At 48.9% G+C, this 22,092-nt stretch overlaps 2 protein-coding genes and 1 pseudogene across 8 annotated transcripts in view; 2 read left to right on the top strand and 1 right to left on the bottom strand.

Annotated features, from left to right (window-relative positions):
- Positions 1–7,518, top strand: part of LOC144106817 (RNA-binding protein 5-A-like) — a 41,101-nt gene extending 33,583 nt beyond the window's left edge. For all 7 annotated transcript variants that reach the window (XM_077639763.1, XM_077639765.1, XM_077639764.1 and 4 more), the window contains 2 exons: positions 5,063–5,192; positions 7,288–7,518. In XM_077639763.1, coding sequence (XP_077495889.1) covers positions 5,063–5,192; positions 7,288–7,413 — 256 coding nt within the window. In that variant the 3' untranslated portion in view covers positions 7,414–7,518. The remainder of the gene's footprint in view (positions 1–5,062; positions 5,193–7,287) is intronic.
- Positions 200–2,515, top strand: LOC144107258 (uncharacterized; annotated as a pseudogene).
- Positions 7,519–8,668: 1,150 nt separating the features above from the next.
- LOC144106819 (uncharacterized) lies at positions 8,669–12,847 on the bottom strand. The gene is made up of 2 exons (XM_077639766.1): positions 12,615–12,847; positions 8,669–9,463 (listed from the first exon to the last, which is right to left on the bottom strand). Exons 1-2 carry the CDS (start codon positions 12,684–12,686, stop codon positions 9,176–9,178), a joined length of 360 nt encoding a protein of 119 aa, XP_077495892.1. The 5' UTR covers positions 12,687–12,847; the 3' UTR covers positions 8,669–9,175.
- Between the last annotated feature and the right edge of the window lie 9,245 nt (positions 12,848–22,092).

Genomic DNA, 22,092 nt, shown 5'->3' with positions numbered 1-22,092 from the left:
CAGCTAGGCGCCGATTGGCCGCGCCAGTCACGTGGTGCTCAGCGCGCCCTGCGATTGGCTGCCGAAAGGCATGCCGCTTCTCTGGTTGTCTGCTGCGCGCGCGCTTCGCGAAAACGATAGTTTGCGATTCAACTCGTGCTGTCCGTTCTGCATTTTCGTCAACTCATCTGCTGCGTGTGGTTTCGTATGTGAGCCCGCGATGGAGCGTCGCACGGGCCAGAAGTACAGGACGAAGTATGCTTACGGGAAGCGTAAGCGCAAGCCTCCTATTCCAAAACAGAAGCTGCCAGCAGCAACTGAATCGCACGAACGGAGGTCCGCTCCGATATCCAGTCACGCCGATGTGTCGTCGGAAGCAAGCCTGCCCTTGGAATCAGCGACCAGCAGTGAATCTGGGGGCCTGGCGCCGTCCGCTAGCCATGACATCGCAGTGCAGTACCGACCCGGACACAGTTCCGTTTTTGCGGCAGCGAGTGGCGGTGCGGTGCCGGTTCAACGGGATGACGGCGAAGTTTTGCCTAAGCAGAAGCACACCGTTCAGGTGCACCTGCCCTCGGAATCAATAACCGGCAGTGAATCTGTGGGCCTGGCGCCGTCCACAAGCCGTGACATCGCAGTGCAGCACCGGCCCGGGCAAAGTTCCGTTTTTGCGGCGGCGAGTGACGATGCGATGCCAGCTCAACGGGATGACAGCGAGCTTTTTCCAAAACAGAAGCGCACCGTTCAGGTGCACCTGGAACCACGTTTTGTGACCTTGGAAGCAGCTGAGGAGCAAGCGTGCAGCGTCCGTGCTACACTTCGCGCGGTGTCGTCAACGGAGCGCAAATTCGGGTTCGCGCGGCAGACAGAGGAAGAATCGGCCCCAGATGAAGATGAATTCACATTAATTCAAGCTAGTGTAATGAATTCGATAATAGGGTCTTTACTGTGCCCAAAGTGCTCTAAGAAGAGGTTGTCAGTGAAGCACGAGACTAAACGGCCTAGCAGTAAAATTGGTGCTTTCCTGTGGTGCTTGCGGCCCTATTGCTTCACATTGGTCATCAAAAAGGAAGTCTGAAGGAAGGACTTTTGAGGTCAATATAAGAGCTATGCAAGCCATCAAGACCATTGGAAAAGGGCCCACTGCCCTGAACGACTTCTGGGCCACAATGAACGTCTCACATCGTGGGCTGCATCAAAAAACCTATCAGGGCCACCTAAAAAAATTGTTTAAACCTGGAGCAGAGGAAGCTGCACAAAACATTTTTGCAGATGCTGTACTTGCTGTAAAAGACGTCTACAGCAAGATGCAACCATCCAGCCCAAGTAACATAACAGTTGTGTATGATGGCACTTGGCTTACACGAGGCCACAGCTCTCACATTGGTGTAGGATGTATTATCGAATTTTATACCGGGCTTGTGCTGGATTGCACCGTACTGTCAAATTTCTGCCTAGGGTGCTGTCAGCAACCAGCGGAGAGTGACCCTAGCTATGGCACTTGGATTGAGCAGCATCAGTGCCAGAAAAACACAGATGTTGCCTTAGGTCAGATGGAGGTGGAAGCTGCACTAATACTTTTCAGGCGTTCTTTCAGCAGCTATGGCCTTCGCTACACGAATGTCATATGTGATGGTGACAGCCGAACATATCTTGCACTCTGCAAAGATGAGGTATACGGCTTCATACCCCTGACTAAGGAGGACTGCATAAACCATGTGCAGAAGAGGATGGGCACTGCACTCCGCACACTGGTTGCAAGAGCAAAGAAAGGGGAGCCATTGGGTGGGAAAGGTGGACTCACGCAGGACCTAATTAAAAAACTGACCAATTACTATGGTTTAGCCTTGCGCAGAAACACCGAAGTCAGTGACATGCAAAGGGCCGTGATGGCCACATTGTACCATGTGACATCTGCAGATGACGAGCCTCATCATGAGCTGTGCGTACAGTTGGTGCAGACATAGGTCAGCACAGGCCAAAATGGAGCCACCACCGCCTCGTAAGTACAAGCTACCAAGACGTGTAGCAGAGGCATTGCTACCTGTCTACCAACGCCTGTCTGACCCGCAACTGCTGGAGCGTTGCAAGGGCAACAAGACGCAGAATGCTGCAGAAAGCTTACATTCTGTCATCTGGTCAATGATTTCCAAAGATCAGCATGCTTCATTGTTTGCAGTGGAGACTGCAGTCCATGAAGCAGTTGCACGCTACAACTTTGGTAACTTGCGTGCCTACACTGAAGTATGCAAGTCTGTGGGCATCAAACCCGGTAGCCTTGCCCTTGAGAGAGCTCAGGAGAAGGACAAACAAAGAAAAAGAAAAGCATGCAGTGCAGAAAAAAACGAAAGAGCAAAGGCATAAGAAGACCCCTGCAAGCAAAGACACCAAGTATTACAGCCCTGGGGCATTCTGAAGAACATGTGGCGGCTGTGCAACTTTAGAGCCAGTTTTCTCAGAAGTGAGTTTTGAGCTGACTGTCCTGCTTGCAGAAAGCATAGAACAACTATGCCTTGTCGGATTTGCATGAGGTTTATTGCGTTGTATTTCTTAGTAAATTCTCTGTGCAGGGACATTCCTATATTTTTTAATAACTATCTCATTTTTTTACTGCTTAGCTAAATTAGCGCGTTGATAACGACCTCATTTTTCAGACATGGATATGTTGTCCTATGTAAAAAAAATGAAGAGTGATAAAATTATTTGGAGAATGTCACTGCATGAACTATTCATTTTGCTAAAATATAAAAGCAACTGTGGGCTTCTACCATGTTTTTTTGTCATGCCAGGCTTTCTGCAAGTTGAGTGCAAATAAAAATTTGTAATATCAAAACTACTCAAGATATATCAATGAAACTTTGTATTTAGTCATTCTGCACACTTTCCAATAACCATGCCAAATTTCATTGCTCTACTACAAAAAATAAGGAAATTGACTCCGATCCCCACCTCCCCCCTTAACTAGAGGTGCGCGAATGTCAAATTTGTGGTTAAGCGAATGCAGTTAGTAAAAATTGGTTGCTAGTCGAATATTTACGGATATTTTTGACTGTCAATAAGGTAAATTTTCTTTTTAGTTCCTTTTCCTGCCCATTCTACTCCGTTGTTAGGGTAGCCTCTTGTGCCGGTTGGCGGTGCAGGCGGGGCACTGTTATTTTTTCTTTGCTCTTCTGGCCGTTCCTAACATGTCAGTACAGCTTATTTTCAAATAGTTTCCGATATCGGTACAGATAGTTTAAACTAGAAACCAGTGCGTTACAAATTTTGTTTTCACCCATTGTGAGTGTAATTTAGCGTACTAGTAAGTGCTGTGCCCTCTTCTGTGTTGTAGCTTGCTAGCGCTTGAAGTATTTCACAATGAACGTATACCAACTTGCTCAAATTTCTGTCCTGTTATACCTGTAAGACCCACAAGGCCTTAATTAGGGGTGGGGTTATCACGTAATGTCAACAGTGGTAACACTATGACAGTTTGACTGGATGTTTACATGACAAAAGAGCTTACTAAATGCTGTCATTGAGCACTGTAAGATGGTCAGATATTTTCTTATTTTCTTACCGGAGGAGTAATGTCAGTGGTTGAATAGTGGAGGGGCAAGGCACAGAGTCATGTTGTCAAAATGTAATGACTGCTCGTGAAATGGACAAAAGTGCGGCAGCTTGAGCTACAACGGGAGTGGGACCGCCCCATTCACACTTTCTCGCCTGCCTGAATGCTAAGTGCCGCCTGTGTAATGCTGCTCCAAACGCAGTGTTCACGACTACACGTAGTCGCTTAGCTTTTGCAAGCTTGTTTCGCCACACTGTAAGCGCCTTGATGTGTCCAAACACTGTCTCAAATTCAAGGCATTGAAATGAAACCATGCCATGTAGTTTGCATGGTTTTATTTTCCCTTACGCATGGGTTATGTGTAAGGGTGTGAATCGAATAGTAAACGCTATTTGCAAACTATTCGAAATGCCGTATATTCACTCACTCCTACTTCATTGAAGGGTGCCTTTAAAAAGTCATGCAAATGGTGTGTCTGCTGAACCTGCAGATCAAGTCTAACTTGGCAGCATCATGCCTGCAAAGTCTTTAAGTAGTTTTTTTTTTATTTCTTTTGTAGCAAAGTGCAGTGCCGGTGTCAGCACAGTATTGCAAATTTAGAGGCGTTTTTCAGATCGTTTGCTCACACAAGTGAACGTGGCTAGTGTCTCTCAGTTATGCAGTGATGGGGCAGAGTGCTTGTGATTCCACTGTGGGTGGTAGTCGGTGATATGGGGCACAGGGCTATGAATTGTGGTTAGGTAAGAAAGAGCGTGGGTAAACTTGAGAATTTGAAAGACGTCCCGCTGCGCTGAATTAGCACCCCTGCTTATGAGCAGACCTTTCTGAGCTCTGTGAGTACACCCAGTGTTGGGCACCATGCCATAGCAAGTCTTGCCCTGATTATTGTGACCTCACTGATGGCAAGGTTTCAGCATAGTTGTTAAAATGGAATCCATTTATAAAGGAAACCAGATGTGACAGTGCGATTTCTTATTTCTGCTGACTTTGTTACATGTAGGCTACTGCACTGTGAAATGGTTTCCTTGTGCAGAATGTAAGCACAAAGCGCATGCAGATGTATGCAGTTATGCATACGTTTTTATCATATACCATTCACAGAACTGCTTTGAAACCCAGTTGTTCCCTGTGGACATTTCGCGTTGGTAGAGCAGATCCAGGTGCCATATAGGTGTGGCAAGTACAAACTGTTACTGTTTATTGTCATTAACTTCAGAAGAACTGAAATGAATTACTTGTTTTAGGTTTTCATTTAGCTCTTGAACTGTTACACCTATGCATTTTTGTTACTGCGTCTGTTTCGTGATTTTTGTTGCCAATTGCCAGTCTTGGAGTTTGTGATCCATGCTTATTTTGCTGCTCACGGATGTTGTGATGGTTGGCTAACCTCATAGTATTGGCCAGATCATAGTAGGAAGTTCTACGACCGATATGATGAAGGAGCTGTGCAGTTGTGCGGTGCATTCCTGCACTGGGTGACTGTTGGTATGCGTTAGACACTAATGTCTTCTTTCTCTGTCTGCTGCTACCAAGGAGCTACGAGGAGCCCACCAAGCAGGGCATTGGTGAGGACAACATAGGCAACAAAATGCTCAAGGCCATGGGCTGGTCTGAAGGACAGGGCCTGGGCAAGACCAACACTGGCCCTACGAACATCGTCGAGGTAATGTCTGGCTGCTCTGCTTTATCGCCTTTGCTCCATTTGTTGTTGCACTGGCATGTGGCTGTGTTGTGTAAAGCAGTGGCCTCTCTTGGAGGTACTGGTTAGTTAGTTAGTTATGAAGGGTTTAGTGATGTTCATTCGTGGGCAACAAATGTTGTCGTGGTCTAGACACTGGGGCAAATGTGTGGCAGGCATTCTGCTGTGGCCACAATAGCGAAATCTTTTCGATGATTGCGAGCGAGCTGTGTGATAGATAACTAGGTTGAAAATGTGACTGGAAACAAAGTGCACAGAACTGGCATTAGAGTGGTTTTAATGTTCTTTCTGTCCTCTTTCATTCATGCGTGTCACCTTTAGTGCCACGTGCTCAGGTGCTAAAACGTTATCTTGATACTTGGTTGTACACTGTGTGTTCTTCAGGTGGCTATCTATCTGGGTGCTACTGATTACAGGGGCAAACACAAATCTGAGAGAGGGTCAGCTTGTTTGCTGACCCTCTCTCGGCAGCTCTTGCATCCCCATGTAATGTTAGCCTATGTGTGTCGCCTCATAGAATGCTGCCACAGTGTTATCCGACTTTGCTCAAGAGGCGGAGAGAACACATGCGTGAGTACGTTGGGAGGGGGAGGGGGAGGGAAGACAAGGGAGAAAATGGCATGATGTACAATTGTCGGAAAAATCAGAAATGTTGAATATGTGGGCCTGATCTATATTCCTCGGGAATTCTCAATTTTTTTTAGCCTCAGGGAGCGCAACCAACTCTAAAAGGGAGCGTGTAGACACGCAGCCCCTCAAAAAAAAAAAAAAAAATGCCCATATTCAATTAATGAGGACCAGGTGCATTGTGAAACAGTGCTGTAAGGAATTACAGTACGATTAGTCAAAATGAAACGGAAAGGTGGGAGTTGAGCCATGCGTGGATGTAGGTGCTCGGAGAACCCAAAAACCACACCAAGGAAACTTTCGAAGGAGCCAGCTTTCATGCTTTGTACTGTATTTGCTTGCATAATGAAGGCACATATTCAGCAAAAAAAAAAAAATAATAATAAAAAAACCAAGAAAAAACAAAACGCCAATTGATAAGTGCATTAATTGCGCAGGCCAAAACATACATTGTGGGGAAATTTTAATTTTCTGAAATTTGATTGGTTAATCCAGTGGAGGTTCATATTAGGTGAATGTGTTGTGTGTATAAATATTGTATTTGATGGGCAGTCTTGTGTCATAAATAAAGGAGCTATACTACTCATTAAGATCACCCAAAACATATGGCTACAGAGGAGAGTTCTTGTGATAGTATACGTGTGTTTAGTGTAACGGGTAGGAAGCAGTTGTCTGTTTTGTGCCTCTCCAAGGCTCTGGATTATGGGAGCAGCTTTTGTTGCAACTGAAGCGAACTTTCACTGCGGTACGAGTATAGCAATATAATGTGAATGTGATCGCAGACATCAAAGAGCTTCATGCATAAAAGGTAATCTGTCATGTCATGCTGTAAATATTACCGCGGCGCAGCCGCAGGATCTTCAGGAGGCCACCTACTTCTTATGATTAATCAGCAAAAACTTCAGGCTGCCTTGTGATAGCAATTTGACATATTTTCCATACCCTACACAATTAGCACATGCTTTCGCACTGATAGTCATACCCCGAGGCTACTCGGAGCTTTTCAGTGGGAAAAGTCACTTTAAGGAAATCGGATCAGCACTTTCTTAACCAGCCAACTGTGAACTGGGTGTATTTAAGAAGTCTTGTATGGAATATAGTTACTGCTGCTTTGTGGATGTTATTCCACTGAGCAGAAAGCTTCTCATGTAATGCCACATTGTTTTAGGAAGGCCTAACTTGCAGCAAGTTACAGTAGACTCTCGTTGCTGTGAGCAGGTCTGAATTTGTTTGAAATAATGGGAGCCTTTTTAGTACACCTGATGTTGATGGGACGAAAGTGTCGGTTTGGTTAAACTGGCGGTCTCAACCCTAGCATACTTGTTTCCTCACAGTTGTTTGTGGCGGGCAAGCTGCTAGCAGGTGTTTTTTTGTGCGTGTGTCCTTGTTCGCGATGTGTACAAAGGAAAACACATGCGTGTACGGGGTGCAGGTTCAGCGGAGGGTAGCCAGTGCGGGTCTGGGAGTTCGAGGAGCCACCTATGGGGCCACCGCTGCTAACACCTACAAGGAGTCGGTGAAGAAAGCCATGGCCGCCCGGTACAACGAGCTGAGCTAACTCGATGCTCGTCGTGCCACCTCTGTAATATATGTGTATGTAGAAAGATGGGGTCCACACACATCTGGGCCCTCAGTGCCAATAAAGCAATGGGGTCCAGTCTTATGGCTTGTCTCGCTTTTATGAATGCGGATTGATTCATTGGTTGATTGAACACCATGAACTCTCAGGTACAAGAGGGAATGGTCACATCACTTGTTTCGAGAACTTGCTTGTTTAACAAAGCATATCATCATTTCAAAGCATTTCATTCGATTCACTGAAGCAATTATATCTGCCACTAGTTCCCCAAGTCTTTGAAATGTCCAACTCTCTGAGGTTTCATTGTTGCTGCATAGATAAATCGGTCACGGTCGAAACATTCAGTGGAGCACTCATGGCAATAGTGCCGTGGATCACGTTTACCCTTATGATAGTGGGATGTTCAGCGACCGAAGGGGCAGTACGAAATACTGAAACCAGTGAGTGTTTAGAGACTATGGGCAGGGGTGTGGATGTGTGTTTATGCCGATACACTCTCATTTTAAAGCCGTGGGTAAGCTCTGGAGAATTTTTTTCTGAGTGTGTTGGAGTAGTGATCTGGGGGGTGCATGCAGACATAGATGCCAATGACACTGCCACCTGCACAATTTTGCCAACTGTATCTTGTGCAGCTGCTGCTGAAGAATAATTAGCATGCAGCTTCAGTCCAGTTAGAGGAAAGCAATATTTAATGCAATTTTTGTGCCAGTGTTTTGCCATGCTGTGGCAACACTTTGCACTTCGCACTTAATTGCTGGTTGCTATTTAGTTTTGCGAAATGAACCTTTGTGGTAGTCTAGTAATTTGCTAACTTTTGTTTTGCATATAGTAGCTGTGAGCACGCTTTATCCAAGAGAATCATTGCCATTGAAGGCTTTTGAAATCTTGGAAGAGCTCTATGCTGCTCCATTGTCTGGCCTGTTCACTACGGCCACTGAGAATGCCTGCGCAATAGTGCTCATTTAGTTGGCAGCTGCCGATGGGACGAGCATTGCACAGCAGTTCCGACGTTGCACTGGAGTATGCTTGTTACACTGTTGGTGGATTGTATTTCAGGCTAGCGAGATCACACATCAAAGAAAACACGCAGTGTTCGTTTCTCGTGGCATGTGGCCTCTTCGTGAGCACACTGTCGTTTGTAGCTGTAGCAAGTATATGTGCTCTTCGGCTGACAAGCCATGTGCATTCGTCAAGTGTTGAGAGGTTACAAAACTTCAGCAGATCACAAAAGCAATTTCATTTGCACAGCAGAGAATTTATTTTTGCACTTCCCACCACAGTTTATATACATGGGGGCTGTCGTGCTGTCTCACGAGCTGTTTTTGTTCGAAGACACGGTGCACATCTCTCAATGGCATAGTTACGTGCACTTTACACCGTACACACACGAACACACAAACGAACACAAAGTAACTTGGCCAGGAAAGAAGCATCATTTGTACAGCGAGCAGTTGTTGCTGGACGGTGTCCACTGCAGTTTACAAAACTCAAGTTTCTTGAACATTGGCAGGAGTTCACAGCGTCCTAGAACACCACTGTGTACCGAGGAAGACTATGGGAGCACAGTGGCAAGAAATACCATCGGTCAACAGGTTTTCCGCAGAAAATGGCAACACCTGTGACCAGCGGTTGAACATGGGTTAGTCAACCTCCACAGTGGGCACTGTCCTATCACACAGGTTGTCATCTTTGGCATAGGTCACTGATCCACAGCTCTTAGTGAGCGCACAGCTACTGCACCTTAGGTGTAGTGTCGGGTGTCGTTGGGCACCTTCTCGTTGATGCAGAAGTGGAGGCACAGCATCCAGAGGGAGTAGAAGATGAAATCCTCGAACTGGTATGTGTCTAGGAACAGGCTGCGGTAGCCACAGAAGAAGAGGCTGTACACGCACTCGCTGGCGCTGTCTAACAGGTCAACGAAGCGTGACTGCTTCATGTCCTCCAGGTCCTTGGAGGACGACTCGCCGCACGACATCTCGCAGCAAGACAGCAGCGAGTCATCGTCCTCGTCGTCGGTCTCTGCTGCGACCTGCGGAACAAGAAATGCAGCTCTTAATAGGTGCCTAACAGAGTTCAAGTCAAATGAGGACCAGTAATGCCTTAGTTACAGATTTTGAACAGTAATTGCACCACACTGCTGCCAGCAATATCTGTCAACCATTTCAATCAACAAACAAAAGCACAGGTCCTCCCACTGACAAATTAAAGTCCCTCAAGATGAAAGATAACAGGGGAGCGCGTGGCCTCCGCAAGGCTGCGATAATGGGGGACACCATGCGCATGCGCGAAAAGAGCAGTCGGCCGTGCTTACTGCGCTTTCGGCGGCAGAGCTTCGCGAAGTGCGGCGACCACGTGCTCCCTTTCATATTGAGCGACCCTCTGTATCATACGTTAAAATGCAGTCTCATCCGACCGATATGCGCTTTGCACACAGCCGTTTCATGCTCCTGGCACACGCCTGACAAGCTTGCGCAGTTATCTTCGCTGTCACAGTCTCGTACACGTCTTGCCGACACTAGTGCAAGCACGGCGCCTTCCCCTGCGTCTGTCCTCAGTACCCCTTAACTTCCAAGGCAGTTGATCTTCACAAGAAGGCAGAACGAAATACATGAACTTCGGTCCCTCCTGTACTATCGTTTTTTACTGGAGATAACGGTCCACCGTACCAGGAAAAGTTTACTGTCCCTGTCCGGCGAAGACTAAGCGATATCTAGAATGCATGCTGTGTACCGAGTCCCGTTTCGCCGACTCTTTGAAGCATCGCCGCTAAATGAATGGAAAGAGATTTGTATTTTATTTTTACTGTTCGGGCTTAGGAGTGTTGGGCACGCAACTACTGCTGCAACCAAAAACACCGAGCGACATGGCGCCAGGTGGCCGGCTCAGCCGCACAGCTAGCGGAGCAGCGTTGCGACGGCTGGAGTAGTTCCCGCGATGAGTCATCGCAGCAGACGACAAGCAGGTTTTCGAGAAGGGGGGGTTTTGCCGCACCATTGTGCGCGCTCGCGAAGGAACTTCTTCGAAAACTTTCCTGCTGGTTCGTCAAATGCTCGGCGAAATTTTGACGAGGAAACCTCGTTTCTCGGGAAACGAAGCTATACCTACTGCACTTCACCGAATCAGGTTCAAAAGAGTGCCCAAAGGGCTCAAATTCAAAGCTTGCGCCGAGTAACTCGCGCGACATCTTCTAAACAAAGAGCTTTAGTTACAGTCAAACATTAATGCGAGGGTTGGGTCAAGCAAGACGTTCGTTTGAGCTAGTTGGTTGTATCACGACATAATTTGCGCAAAAACAACATCCACTCAAATGACCACTGAGGCGCACCGACTTGGCTAGCTTTCTACTTTCACTCGCTGTTTTTTTTCTTTGCACGGGCTGTTTCTGAATATTGCGCATTTGAAGAGAAACCAGCACACACACACGACCATGCACGCAGTTCTGCAGCCGACACGTATCACATCTCTGTTTGCAACGTTCTACCCAATGCGCTTTACTCAGCTACAGCCTCGCACGCGCGGCTCTCTATCTAATCTATCCACCGGAAACATGATTCACTACTACATGCGCCCTCGACAGCGACCAACTACCAAAGCTTTTCATGTTAATAAATGCCAAGCGCACAGGCACGCCCACTAGCCTAGATACAGCAGTCTTATGAAATGGAGGCCTCTCCTCAGAAGAGCTGAGGCGATGAAAGTGTCAGCTGTCCTGCGAGTAGCGGCAGTCGTCTTTTCCGCACATTAATCCGCTTACTAGCGATTTTTATCTAATCCACATTCGTAGTCTCTCATCATAAATCCTATAGTAGCCCCTAAATAGCCAATTACTACAATCTGCAGACTGACATCTCCATGGCTGTTTTCAAGTCGCAAGCCTTTCCAGACGCTCACGGGTTGCTCCTGTTCCATGGTTGTCATGCCCGCTTGCAGCAACGGCTTATGTCGCCGACACGCTGAAGTATGATTCTCTCCCCCTCTTTTATTAGTCTGTGATGTGTGTGGGTAGAGTTTGTCTGTCGGACGCCGATGATGCCTGACGGCGGAAGGTCGGGTTCTCGAGCGAAGCGTTTCAGAATACAGGATCGGAAACGTATTCAGCGTGACTCGAGTAGCGATCGCAGCCCAGCTTCCAAACCTCGCATAAACAGTTACTACTCAAAAGGCACGGTTTGATAGCTCTACTACTGCACGCAAAACGAGCTGTATGCCCTGCTTTTGCCGCCCCGTGATGCAACACACAAGCCCTTCATGGCCACCGCCACGGTTGTGTCAGCGGAGCTGCATGAGCAATCGCCGCCCCATTGTTCCGAAATTTCGCGGCGAGCCACGAACAATAATTACCTCGTCATTCGTGCTTCTCGGTCCCTTGTCGCGCGCGCCTCACACCACCACCCCCTGACGTGCCCAACGAGTTTCCGGAGCGCGCAGTACGGCCCGGTTCGCCGGGAACCTTTTAAAAATTTCGCTTTACCAAAAGCAGAAAAAAAAAGGACGAAGCCAAACATAACACAAATCCGCTTTTGTGCGGTAGTAAGGACCCAAAGAGCAAATACAAGGGACCGGTTTTATGAAACGAAACGAACAAAAACCCAAGCTCCAACTCGCGCAGCCTGTAACGTAAGCGTTGACGACCGTCTACTAAAAAAAACAAAAGCTCTCCGGCGGAGCCTGGTGGTGCCACAGGGGCATTTTGCATGGCGCCATCAAGCGCAGCAAATAAATCCCAGCTTACGCGCGTAAGCTAACCGGGCAAACCAACCACGCAAGGTTTGCGCGGATTTTGTTTTGAGACGAATGCGATTCGCTACGCCGATGCACAGGCCCAAACTTGATTTGCATCTCCACAGCCAGATTTTTTTTTTTTTTCGAAACGCCTGTTATCGGTGCAGGTTCGATTAAGCGGTTAAAAACTATTCCTCCTAGCCTGCATATACTCGCAGCAGACACGCAGTAAATACGCGATCATGAAAATTATATCCGCCGCTCGCGGACCTACTAGTTCCAGGGCTGCTGAGGCACGGAATCGGCGGCGCGTCAAACAATGCCGCCACCGGCTGTCACTGCTGCCGCTTCCTCACGGTGCGCTACGCACTTGTTGCGCGCGTGCGCACACCTAAGTGAGAACTACGCCGCACGCGATATGCTAAACACATAGAGGTAGCACACACACGCACACTTACCGAGTCGTGCTTCTCTTCGCACGAAGCTTCTTCGAAGGAGCCGGAGCACACGGTAACCGCTTCGGGGGCCATGGCTGGCTGACTGTTGTGCGGGGATGCACACGTACGGCGGTAACGAGAGAGCCGGGAGCGCAGCGTACGTCAAGTCAGCCCGCGGCGCGTCTTCTGGCAAGGGCGCTCGCGGAGCGGCCGTTGATAGCGGCCGCTAGTGGCGGAGTCGGCGGTAGAGTGGCGGCGCACTACGGCGCGAGAGCCAGTTCGCTTTCTCTCTTACGTAACCGCCGCCGCTACAGCCCACTCGTCCCTGACAGCGGTGACTGGGAGGACGCCGCCGCTGGCTGCCGTGTCTGGAGGGCGTCGGCGAGAGGGGCCTGTCGTTTCCCCTCTGCTTCCCCCCCTCTCTCTTCCTCTCTTTTCTTGCCCTTTCTATCTTTCTCAGCGGGCTGCCGCTTTGCTTGCTCCTGCGCCGGTGTTCTTCGCTCTCTCTTCATTATTTCATCACGCTTTAATCTCGTTTTGCTTTTTGTTGTTGCGGCGATAGCGGAGAGGGAGCTAGGCTAGCCGCTAGGTGCGGCTGGCATTAATTCCTTTTGTCGTGCGCGTGGCGACCGGACGGCGTTTCTTGGTGTGCCGCCCATGTGTCTCTGATTGTAGCCAGTTCACGGTCAGTCTTGTCCCACGGAGACATGTGCGACTGGTTTGCGCGCAGCCGTTGCCCGTGCCCAAGTGACGCGTTTGGAAAGTTCGGAAAGGGGCCACTTTTCGTCGTGCCGGAACTGATAAACCAGTGTTCAGCGTATGTTCCTGGACTTGTGGGTTTCATCCGGCCTGTTGCAACTGGACTGTCAATCGCTGGGGACTTTTTTTTTTTCATTAGCGCACGTATTATTGTCGTTATTCTCAGTGCTTCATTCTCGTTATCATTCTCAGTGTTTGTGTTTGTAATCCGGTCAACTTTTATTCGCGCTGCGAGACCTGCTGCTGGTAAGCTACAAAGTAAGCAATCAAAACGGCGCTCGTTAACTTAGATTGGAAGGGTGATCGGTCGTTGGCCAGAAAATTTGTACCACGACTTTCTTTTTTTTCTTTTTAGCTCTGTGCGTACAAGGGACTAGTGAACAGCACAACTGTGAACTGCTAGCTCAAGCCGTTTGTTTCCGAAAAGTTTCGCGTTAGTTCCAAAGCGCTTGGGTGGCGAGAATCGCATTTCAAACTGACGTGTAGCTTTATTCACCATTTACAGGTTCGTTTTGTTCTTCTACGAAACCGCGCTTGCAGCACGTTCGCACCAGTTCCGCTGATGACGCTTTATCTTTCGCTTGATCTAAATATCCCTTTTGACGACATTCGCAGATAGGCTGCGCTAATCACAAGTCGGAGTGCGCGGAAACGACACAGGGGTTAACATCCGGTGGGAAACAGAAACGAGCTTTTTATGTTTCGGTCTGAATGTATTTGTACGAGATGCCCTAAATGGTCGTGGCCGACGGCTCTTGACGCGATATGGGCCTGTACAGAGGCCGATTTTTTAATGCGAAAGCGGTGCGTGTGTGTGTGTGTGTAGGGGTGGGGGGGTAGGTGGGCGGGTGGGCAGTGCCATACATCGCGCCACCGGAAGCCGCAGGAAGTGTAGTGCACTTCTAGCGGCACGCCATTTCGTCCCTGGATTTCATTGCAGCCAGTTGTGTGTGTGTGCTTGTGCAATTAACAGCGAACCATCAACGCTTTTGCATTCCCAGACTTAAGCAGTCTTAATTGCCTCTGCCGAATTTTTTTTTTTTTTCCTGGCAAGGGGGAGGGGGGTCCCAGGTCGGCACGTGTTTTGCTGCCGACCACGCTGGTTGGCACTTGGCCAGAATAGTTGGCTGGAGGTCGTGCGGCAACCGGGGCCTTCTTTCGCGCGTCGGAACGCGAGGTCAAGTTAGACCTATTGTTCCTAAGTAGGAAGCTGGCGCGAACTTTAAAGCTTGCTTTAGGGCTGGATCTCTCAGCCGATGCGAAATTATAAGGCGTGACTGCACAGCCTTATACAATTAATGCAATAACTTTGGAACGAATGCACTATACAAGAAGTCAGATATGCAAGATGTGGCCTCATGTGCAGGATTAACTGAAGGCTCTGCGCTCCAGCTGTGTCACGGCGCTGTGTGACAATTACCTTTCAGCATAACGGTTGACACATACAGCAGAGGGAAATAACGTAAGAACTATGTGCAAAACTAATGAGTTCTCACTAATACTTTCGAACCAGGCGGATTTGATCGATCGGGGCAGACATCGTGCTCATTGTATTGCGCACATAACTATGTGCAAATCTAAGGATCAGTCTCGTTTCATTTTCCTGATTAGTTGCGCGAGCTCAACACCTGTGCTCCCTGGGAACTCGCTGGAACAAAGTTTCTCTCTCACACACACGCGGGCGCGCACATATATCGTCTGCTTTATAAGCAATTTTATCTTTCAGTGATAAAATAATTACACTATTAATATACCGTTGATTAAGCCCACAAACAATTAATAATAAATGTTTTTTTGGGGGAAAGGAAATGGCGCAGTATCTGTCTCATATATCGTTGGACACCTGACCCGCGGCGTAAGGGAAGGGATAAAGGAGGGAGTGAAAGAAGAAAGAGGTGCCGTAGTGGAGGGCTCCGGAATAATTCCGACCACCTCGGGATCTTTAACGTGCACTGACGTTGCACAGCACATGGGCGCCTCAGCGTTTCGCCTCCATCGAAACGCAGCCGCCGCGGTCGGGTTCGAACCCGGGAACTCCGGTTCAGTAGTCGAGCGCCCTAACCACTGAACCACCGCGGCGGGTCCACAAACAATTAAAAAATAGAGAATTTCGGAGTCTTAGAAACGGTATAAGACACGCGCAAAAGACACACCATGCTTGTCTTTTACTGTTTCTGTCCCATGTCGTTGCCTTGCATGCGCTTTATATATTCATCGCTATAGACACATAATGCGCTCTTTTTTTTACAAATGGCGTAAAATACATTTCTTTTGTGCACAGTGTCTAAAGAGGATATGGCTGAGTACTGCAGTGAAAGAAAAGGTTGAGAGACTATTACGTTGGTCTAATTGCAACAGGAAAATCTGAACTCTGCCTGACAATAAAAGCTTAGGTGAATGTTGCGTGCACTGTGATTTCTCACACAACCTTGACATGAGTGAGTATTAGTTCCGGCACAAAGAATCGGTGATCCGTTTCGAGCCTTCCTTGGCCTCATCTCTCTACGCCGGGAAAGCTGAAGGCGTCCGAAGGAAGTGTGACGAATAAAGGAGTCAGCATCATTATTTATAACCGACACAAGGCGGTATTTGGTATGTAGGGTTAAGTTGTGGTTCGGTCAAGAACATCTGTTCCCTCCGGACTACGGTGGCTTGCTATCTTTTTCCTGCTCTTTATTTTTGATCCCCACGCAAAAAGAAAAAAAATTGACGGTCGATTTGCGATGTTCAGCCGAACGCGAATTCAGTGCGGTAGCACTTCGGTTTCGATGTAGAGATTCATTACTAATGGATGGAAGTTGTTCGGATGATGATAATTTGTTAGTGCCCATATCTGCGGAATTGGTCATCTCCGAGTTCGCATTCATAGATCCCCGGGAGTCCTCAGACCATTCCTGGCGCAGTGATGCAGCGACGCATTACTTCGCTGACCAGTCAGGATGGATATAAAGAAGTCAGAGGCATCAAAATTTCTGAGCTTATAATTTCGTCTTGGGGTTGGCTTGTTGTTTAGGTAACAAGAAAACCTTCGTAGTCCTTATGTCAGAGTCCTTATGACATTCATAAACCTTATGACATTCATAGTCCTTATGTCACTCATAAGTCATTCATAGTCCTTATGTCACTCTTCCCCAGAAACCTCTCGCAACCAATAATAGTGTTCCTATATATGCTCCCGCAGGGAGCATATACAGGAAAACTAACCAATAATTCATCTGACTGCCACCTACCACGGTGGGCAGTTTGACCACAATCCGGTGGGCAGGTTGTGATGACGCCACAAGGTCACGTGACCCAGGTGGCCCACCTGCCTCGCAGGGAGCATATACAGGAAAACTAACCAATAATTCATCTGACTGCCACCTACCACGGTGGGCAGTTTGACCACAATCCGGTGGGCAGGTTGTGATGACGCCACAAGGTCACGTGACCCAGGTGGCCCACCTGCCTCATAGGTTGCTGCTTTGGGTTGCTTCTCGCGGTCAACATCTGCGACATCACCTTCACCCAAAAACTTATGTCGAGTGAATTCGACAGCGTTTCTCGCAAACTTAACGCTATGTGGGCCCCTACAACGTTGTTAGGAGACCCCATTTCTTCGTGCGTCTCTTCTTTAAAAGCGTTTCGTAAAGGCCTTTTGGAAGGTGCTTCAGGAAGTCCTCAGCTCATCGTTACAACTCCGCTTGCGACAACGAGGCTTGAGTGACAGGAAGGAGGAAGAAAAGCAGAGGGGCTTCGCGGACGCGGATTGCAAAAGGGGACATCGTCACGGATGTCCGCTGCTGTCTCCGTCGATGCGGAGGACGGCTCAGCACCGCCAAGTGGCTTGCGGAACGTAAAAGAGGTTCCGGCACAAGGAATCAGGCTCAACAAGCGCATGTTGGCGCATACAAGGCAGTCTAATACCGTGAACCCCGAGCCAGCAACAGCAACTGCGCATGGGCAGTTGGACTTTTGTGTGTCCGTATCGTCGTATCGCATTACTGAGAACTATAAAATCAAGCACCCTGGTATAAACGATACCCTGGCGTACGTTGTGGCGGTAAAATGGTTGCCTCTCCCCCTGCTCTCTCGGCGGCATTGTCACGGCGGCTCAGCGGTTAGACTTGGTGCGCTCGGCGGCTGAACACGAGGAGGTGGGTTCAGTCCCGGCTGCGTGCAATGGAGGCGAAACGCAAAGGCGCCTGTGGGCTGTGCGATGTCAGTGCACGTTTAAGATCCCCCAGGTGGTAGAAATTATTCTGGAGCCCTCCACTACGACGCCTCTTTCTTCCTTTCTTCTTTCACTCCCTCCTTTATCCCTTCCCTTACGGCGAGGCAGTTACTCCGCCATTTCCTTTCCTTAACAAACAGTTTTCATAAAGCATAGTTTTGTCTGCTGGCTGTACCCTGCGGAAAGGAAAAGAGTCAATAACTGCCTTGCTTATTTCGGTGGACACCCGAACCGCGCCGTAAAGTAAGTGAGGAAGGTAGGAGTGAAACAAGAAAGGAAGAAAGAGGTACCGTAGTGGAGGTCTCCGGAATAATTTCGACAACGTGGGGATCTTTAACGTGTGTACTGACATCGCACAGCGTTTCGCCTCCATCGAAACTCGCCCCCCGCGGACGGGTTCGAATCCGGGGTAAGGTTCTCAGCCTCTTCTGGTTAAGATCAATTGTGTAAACTCGTTCGCCGGTACCTGCTGCGAAAATTCCAGCGGGTCAACATCGAGGCAGTCGCTGCTGAAGCGCTCGGCTCTTGGGACACCTACAGCGACGAAATGATGAGGCGTCTTTGTAGCAAGAGCTACTTGCGCCTCCAAGAAGCTGACGGTGAGCGACACCATCTCTGTTTCTCGCGAAGTGTACTCCAAACATGTGGCTGCAAAGTGAGGGGCTCGCACTTCGGTGGACCTCGGCAGTCACGAGTTGGTAAGACTTCGAACACACTCAACAGCACACTGGCACTACACGGCAGTGAATAAAGCTTACGCACGGTACTTCGGATAAAATGAACGAACAGAAACCAGATGTGGGGATCGGCGGCGGTTCGACTACTGATCCGGAGTTCCCGGGTTCGAACCCGACCGCGGCGGCTGCGTCTTTATGGAGGAAAAACGCTAAGGCGCCCGTGTGCTGTGCGATGTCAGTGCACGTTAAAGATCCCCAGGTGGTCGAAATTATTCCGGAGCCCTCCACTACGGCACCCATTTCTTCCTTTCTTCTTTCACTCCCTCCCTTAACCCTTCCCATACGGCGCGGTTCAGGTGTCCAAAGATATATGAGACAGATACTGCGCCATTTCATTTCCCAAAAAACCAATTATTATTATTATCGGCGGCGGCGTTTTTAGGGAGGAAAAACGCTAAGGCGCCCGTGTGCTGTGCGATGTCAGTGCACGTTAAAGATCCCCAGGTGGTCGAAATTATTCCGGAGCCCTCAAGTACGGCACCTCTTCCTTTCTTCTTTCACTCCTTCCCTTATCCCTTCCCTTACGGCGCGGTTCAGGTGTCCAACGATATATGAGACAGATACTGCACCATTTCCTTTCCCCAAAAACGAATTAAAAAAAAAACATTAGCGAAGAGGGCCCGTCATCCTTCAAAAAGTGGCACGCAGGCGGAGCGGGGACATTCCAGACGCGAGGATGCACGTGCAAAGGGGAAAGGGAGAGAGAGCATCACGCGAAGAGCGCAAGGACTCCCTCATCGATAGGGTGTCGTGAATGTTTTCTCGTGTTTATTTTTCTCTTTTAGCCAAGCCCTGGGTTTGAGATAGTGCCCAACCTACAGGGGGACGAGTTCTTTGTCTTTATTTCAGTTTGTAATTGTTCTCTGACCGTTTTCGGGCGAGGATCTGCGAAAGTTTGCGAGAGTTCGCTTTAGACCAAGCCGGCATCACCTGCAGATATTCCACGGGGATTCCCCGGGGCATCCTTCGCGTTCCTGCAAGCCCCACTGTTGCGCAAACTTAAATGCATTGAACCGGTCAACGTGCTACTTATTATCTTAGGACTGGCATAATAAGCGGTAGTATTATCCGTGCGTTCCGCTGCAAACATCGCTTAGGTTGCATGATAATAATAATTGGTTAATGATTTTTTTTAGGGAAAGGAAATGGCGCAGTACCTGTATCATACATCGTTGGACACCCGAACCGCGCCGTAAGGGAAGGGATAAAGGAGGGAGTGAAAGAAGAAAGGAAGAAAGAGGTGCCGTAGTGGAGGGCCCCGGAATAATTTCGACCACCTGGGGATCTTTAACGTGCAGTGACGTCGCACAGCACGCGGGCGCTTTAGCGTTTTGCCTCCATAAAAACGCAGCCTCCGCGGTCAGGTTCGAACCTGGAAACTTCGGATCAGTAGTCGAGCTGCGTTTTTATGGAGGAAAAACGCTAAGGCGCCCGTGTGCTGTGCGATGTCAGTGCACGTTAAAGATCCCCAGGTGGTCGAAATTATTCCGGAGCCCTCCACTACGGCACCTATTCTTCCTTTCTTCTTTCACTCCCTCCTTTATCCCTTCCCTTACGGCGCGGTTCAGGTGTCCAAAGGTATATGAGACAGATACTGCGCCATTTCCTTTCCCCAAAAACCAATTATTATTATTAGTCGAGCGCCCTAACCACTGAGCCACAGCGGCGGGTCAATTAGGTTGCATGGCCGCTTTCGTACCGCTGTGGTAACCTCCGGCCTTCGCTTTGGAAGGCACCCTCGAAACGGTCCCTAACTGCAAGGAAAAAAAGATGCAGCATGCAGGGATACGGCGCCAGCTTGGAGGGAAACAGCAGTGCAGAGAGCTGCCTTCGTAATAAGCTCTTGCTTTTTTTTAAACTTTTGCTCGTAACCTTGTGGCGCTATCCCGTCCGCACACCTGACCAAATTAGCCAGTACAACTCTCACCTAGCAACATTCTCCATATGGCTCATCGCAGTTGACTCATACACACCACCACCACTTTTAGATATGAGACTGACTGGAACAAAAGCAAACGCAAGAAGACAAAACGTTGTATCAGAAGATGTGGCTGCCGCAGGGGCTCAGGGATTACGGCGCTCGGCTGCTGACCCGAATGACGCGGGTTCGATCCCGGCCGCGCCGGTCGCATTTCGATGGAGGCGAAATTCTAGAGGCCCGTGTACTGTACGCGGTCAGTGCAACGTTAAAAACCCCAGGTGGTTGAAATTTCCGGAGCCCTTCACTACGACGTCCCTCATAGCCTGAGTCGCTTTGGGAAGATTAACCCCCCCATTAACCATAAACCAGACCGTATCAGAACATTTAGATGGACGGTGCGACACGTATCCAAATCGAACTTGACAGGCATTCTCTGTTTCCCATAAGGCCATGTTTTTCTGCCGGACGCTGAAATATGTTATATTAAGTCCGTGGTCGCATTTAGCATGCATGAGACTTGGCATGCGCACGTACGTTGTACTCTCCCCAAGTTGCGACACACTAACGCTCTGCTTGCCAGATACAATAAATGTTGGCCCTTTAATTGGAGCGTCGAGCCACGAGATGCGCCTTCGCAAAGTCCAACAACCAGACAGGCTTCGGACGGAATGACGAACGACGCACTCTGTCCGCTGTGTGCAATTAGGACCAGGTGGGGCTTGGAAAACCCTCGTTTCCGGTGAACCCGCCGCCAAGTTTGCAGCTGTACGCACGGATAATGCCACCTGCTTATTATGCCAGTCCTAAAATAATGAGTAGCATGTCGACTATTTCAATGCAGTTAAGTTTGCGCAACAGTGGGGCTTGGAATAAAGCGAAGGATTCACGGGGGGAATCCCCGTCGAATATCTGCAGGCGGTCTAAACAAGCGCCCGCAAACTCTCGCAGATCCTCGCCCGAAAAGCGGTTTGCGAGCAGTTTCCAACTGGAAGGGGAAAAAAAAAAACTTCTTCGGGCGAAAAAAAATTAAAATTGGTTTTTGAGGAAAGAAAATGGCCGCAACTGTCTCTCATTTCAGCTGACGCCTGAACCGCGCCGCAAGGGAAGGGATAAAGAGGGAGTGAAAGAAGAAAGGAAGAGGTGCCGTAGTGGGAGGGCTCCGGAATAATTTCGACCACCTATGGGGATATTTAACGTGCATGACTTCGCACAGCGATAGCTGATTTAATATCTGCAGCACGTCAATGGACCTAAGATGTTAAGCTTATTTTTTTGAATATGGCGGAGTGTTTGACTTGAAGTTCTCTTGCACGTGTCGGCCCGGTATTGCACTGCCTCCGGGATCGGCCGGGACATATTAGCGCGGGCGCGTCTTTTCTTTCACTCTTTGCTCTCCTATCCTTTAACTCTCCTACTTTCAACACGCGGCAGCGAGCGTGGCTCGGCTTGAGCCAGTAGGCAGGCCCGTGCTCTTTCCTTTTTCCTTCTTCCTCTCAGCAACATCAGCAGTCAATCAGCCCACGGGCGCCTTAGCGTTTAGCCTCCATAAAAACGCAGCCGCCGCGGTCGGGTTCGAACCGGGGAACTCCGGATCAGTATCCGAGCACTCTAACCACTGAGCCACCGCTGAACACCATACAGCAGTTGTGTCATTGTCATGCATAGCCCACCTAGGGGCGAAAACTTAGAGGCTAGCTTCAGTTCTGTGTTAATGTTGCAAATTGAAGACTGATTTTTGTGGGAAGAAAATGGTGTATGCAACTGTCTCACATATCGGCTGACGCCTGAACCGCGCCGTAAGGGCAGGGATAAAGGAGGGACTGAGAGAAGAAAGGAAGAAAGAGGTGCCGTAGTAGAGGGCTCCGGAAT

Source organism: Amblyomma americanum, chromosome 10, assembly GCF_052857255.1.
Source record: "Amblyomma americanum isolate KBUSLIRL-KWMA chromosome 10, ASM5285725v1, whole genome shotgun sequence".
Classification (NCBI taxonomy): domain Eukaryota; kingdom Metazoa; phylum Arthropoda; class Arachnida; order Ixodida; family Ixodidae; genus Amblyomma; species Amblyomma americanum.
The sequence above is the reverse complement of the archived record's forward strand: the minus strand, read 5'-3'. Positions and strand labels throughout refer to the sequence as shown.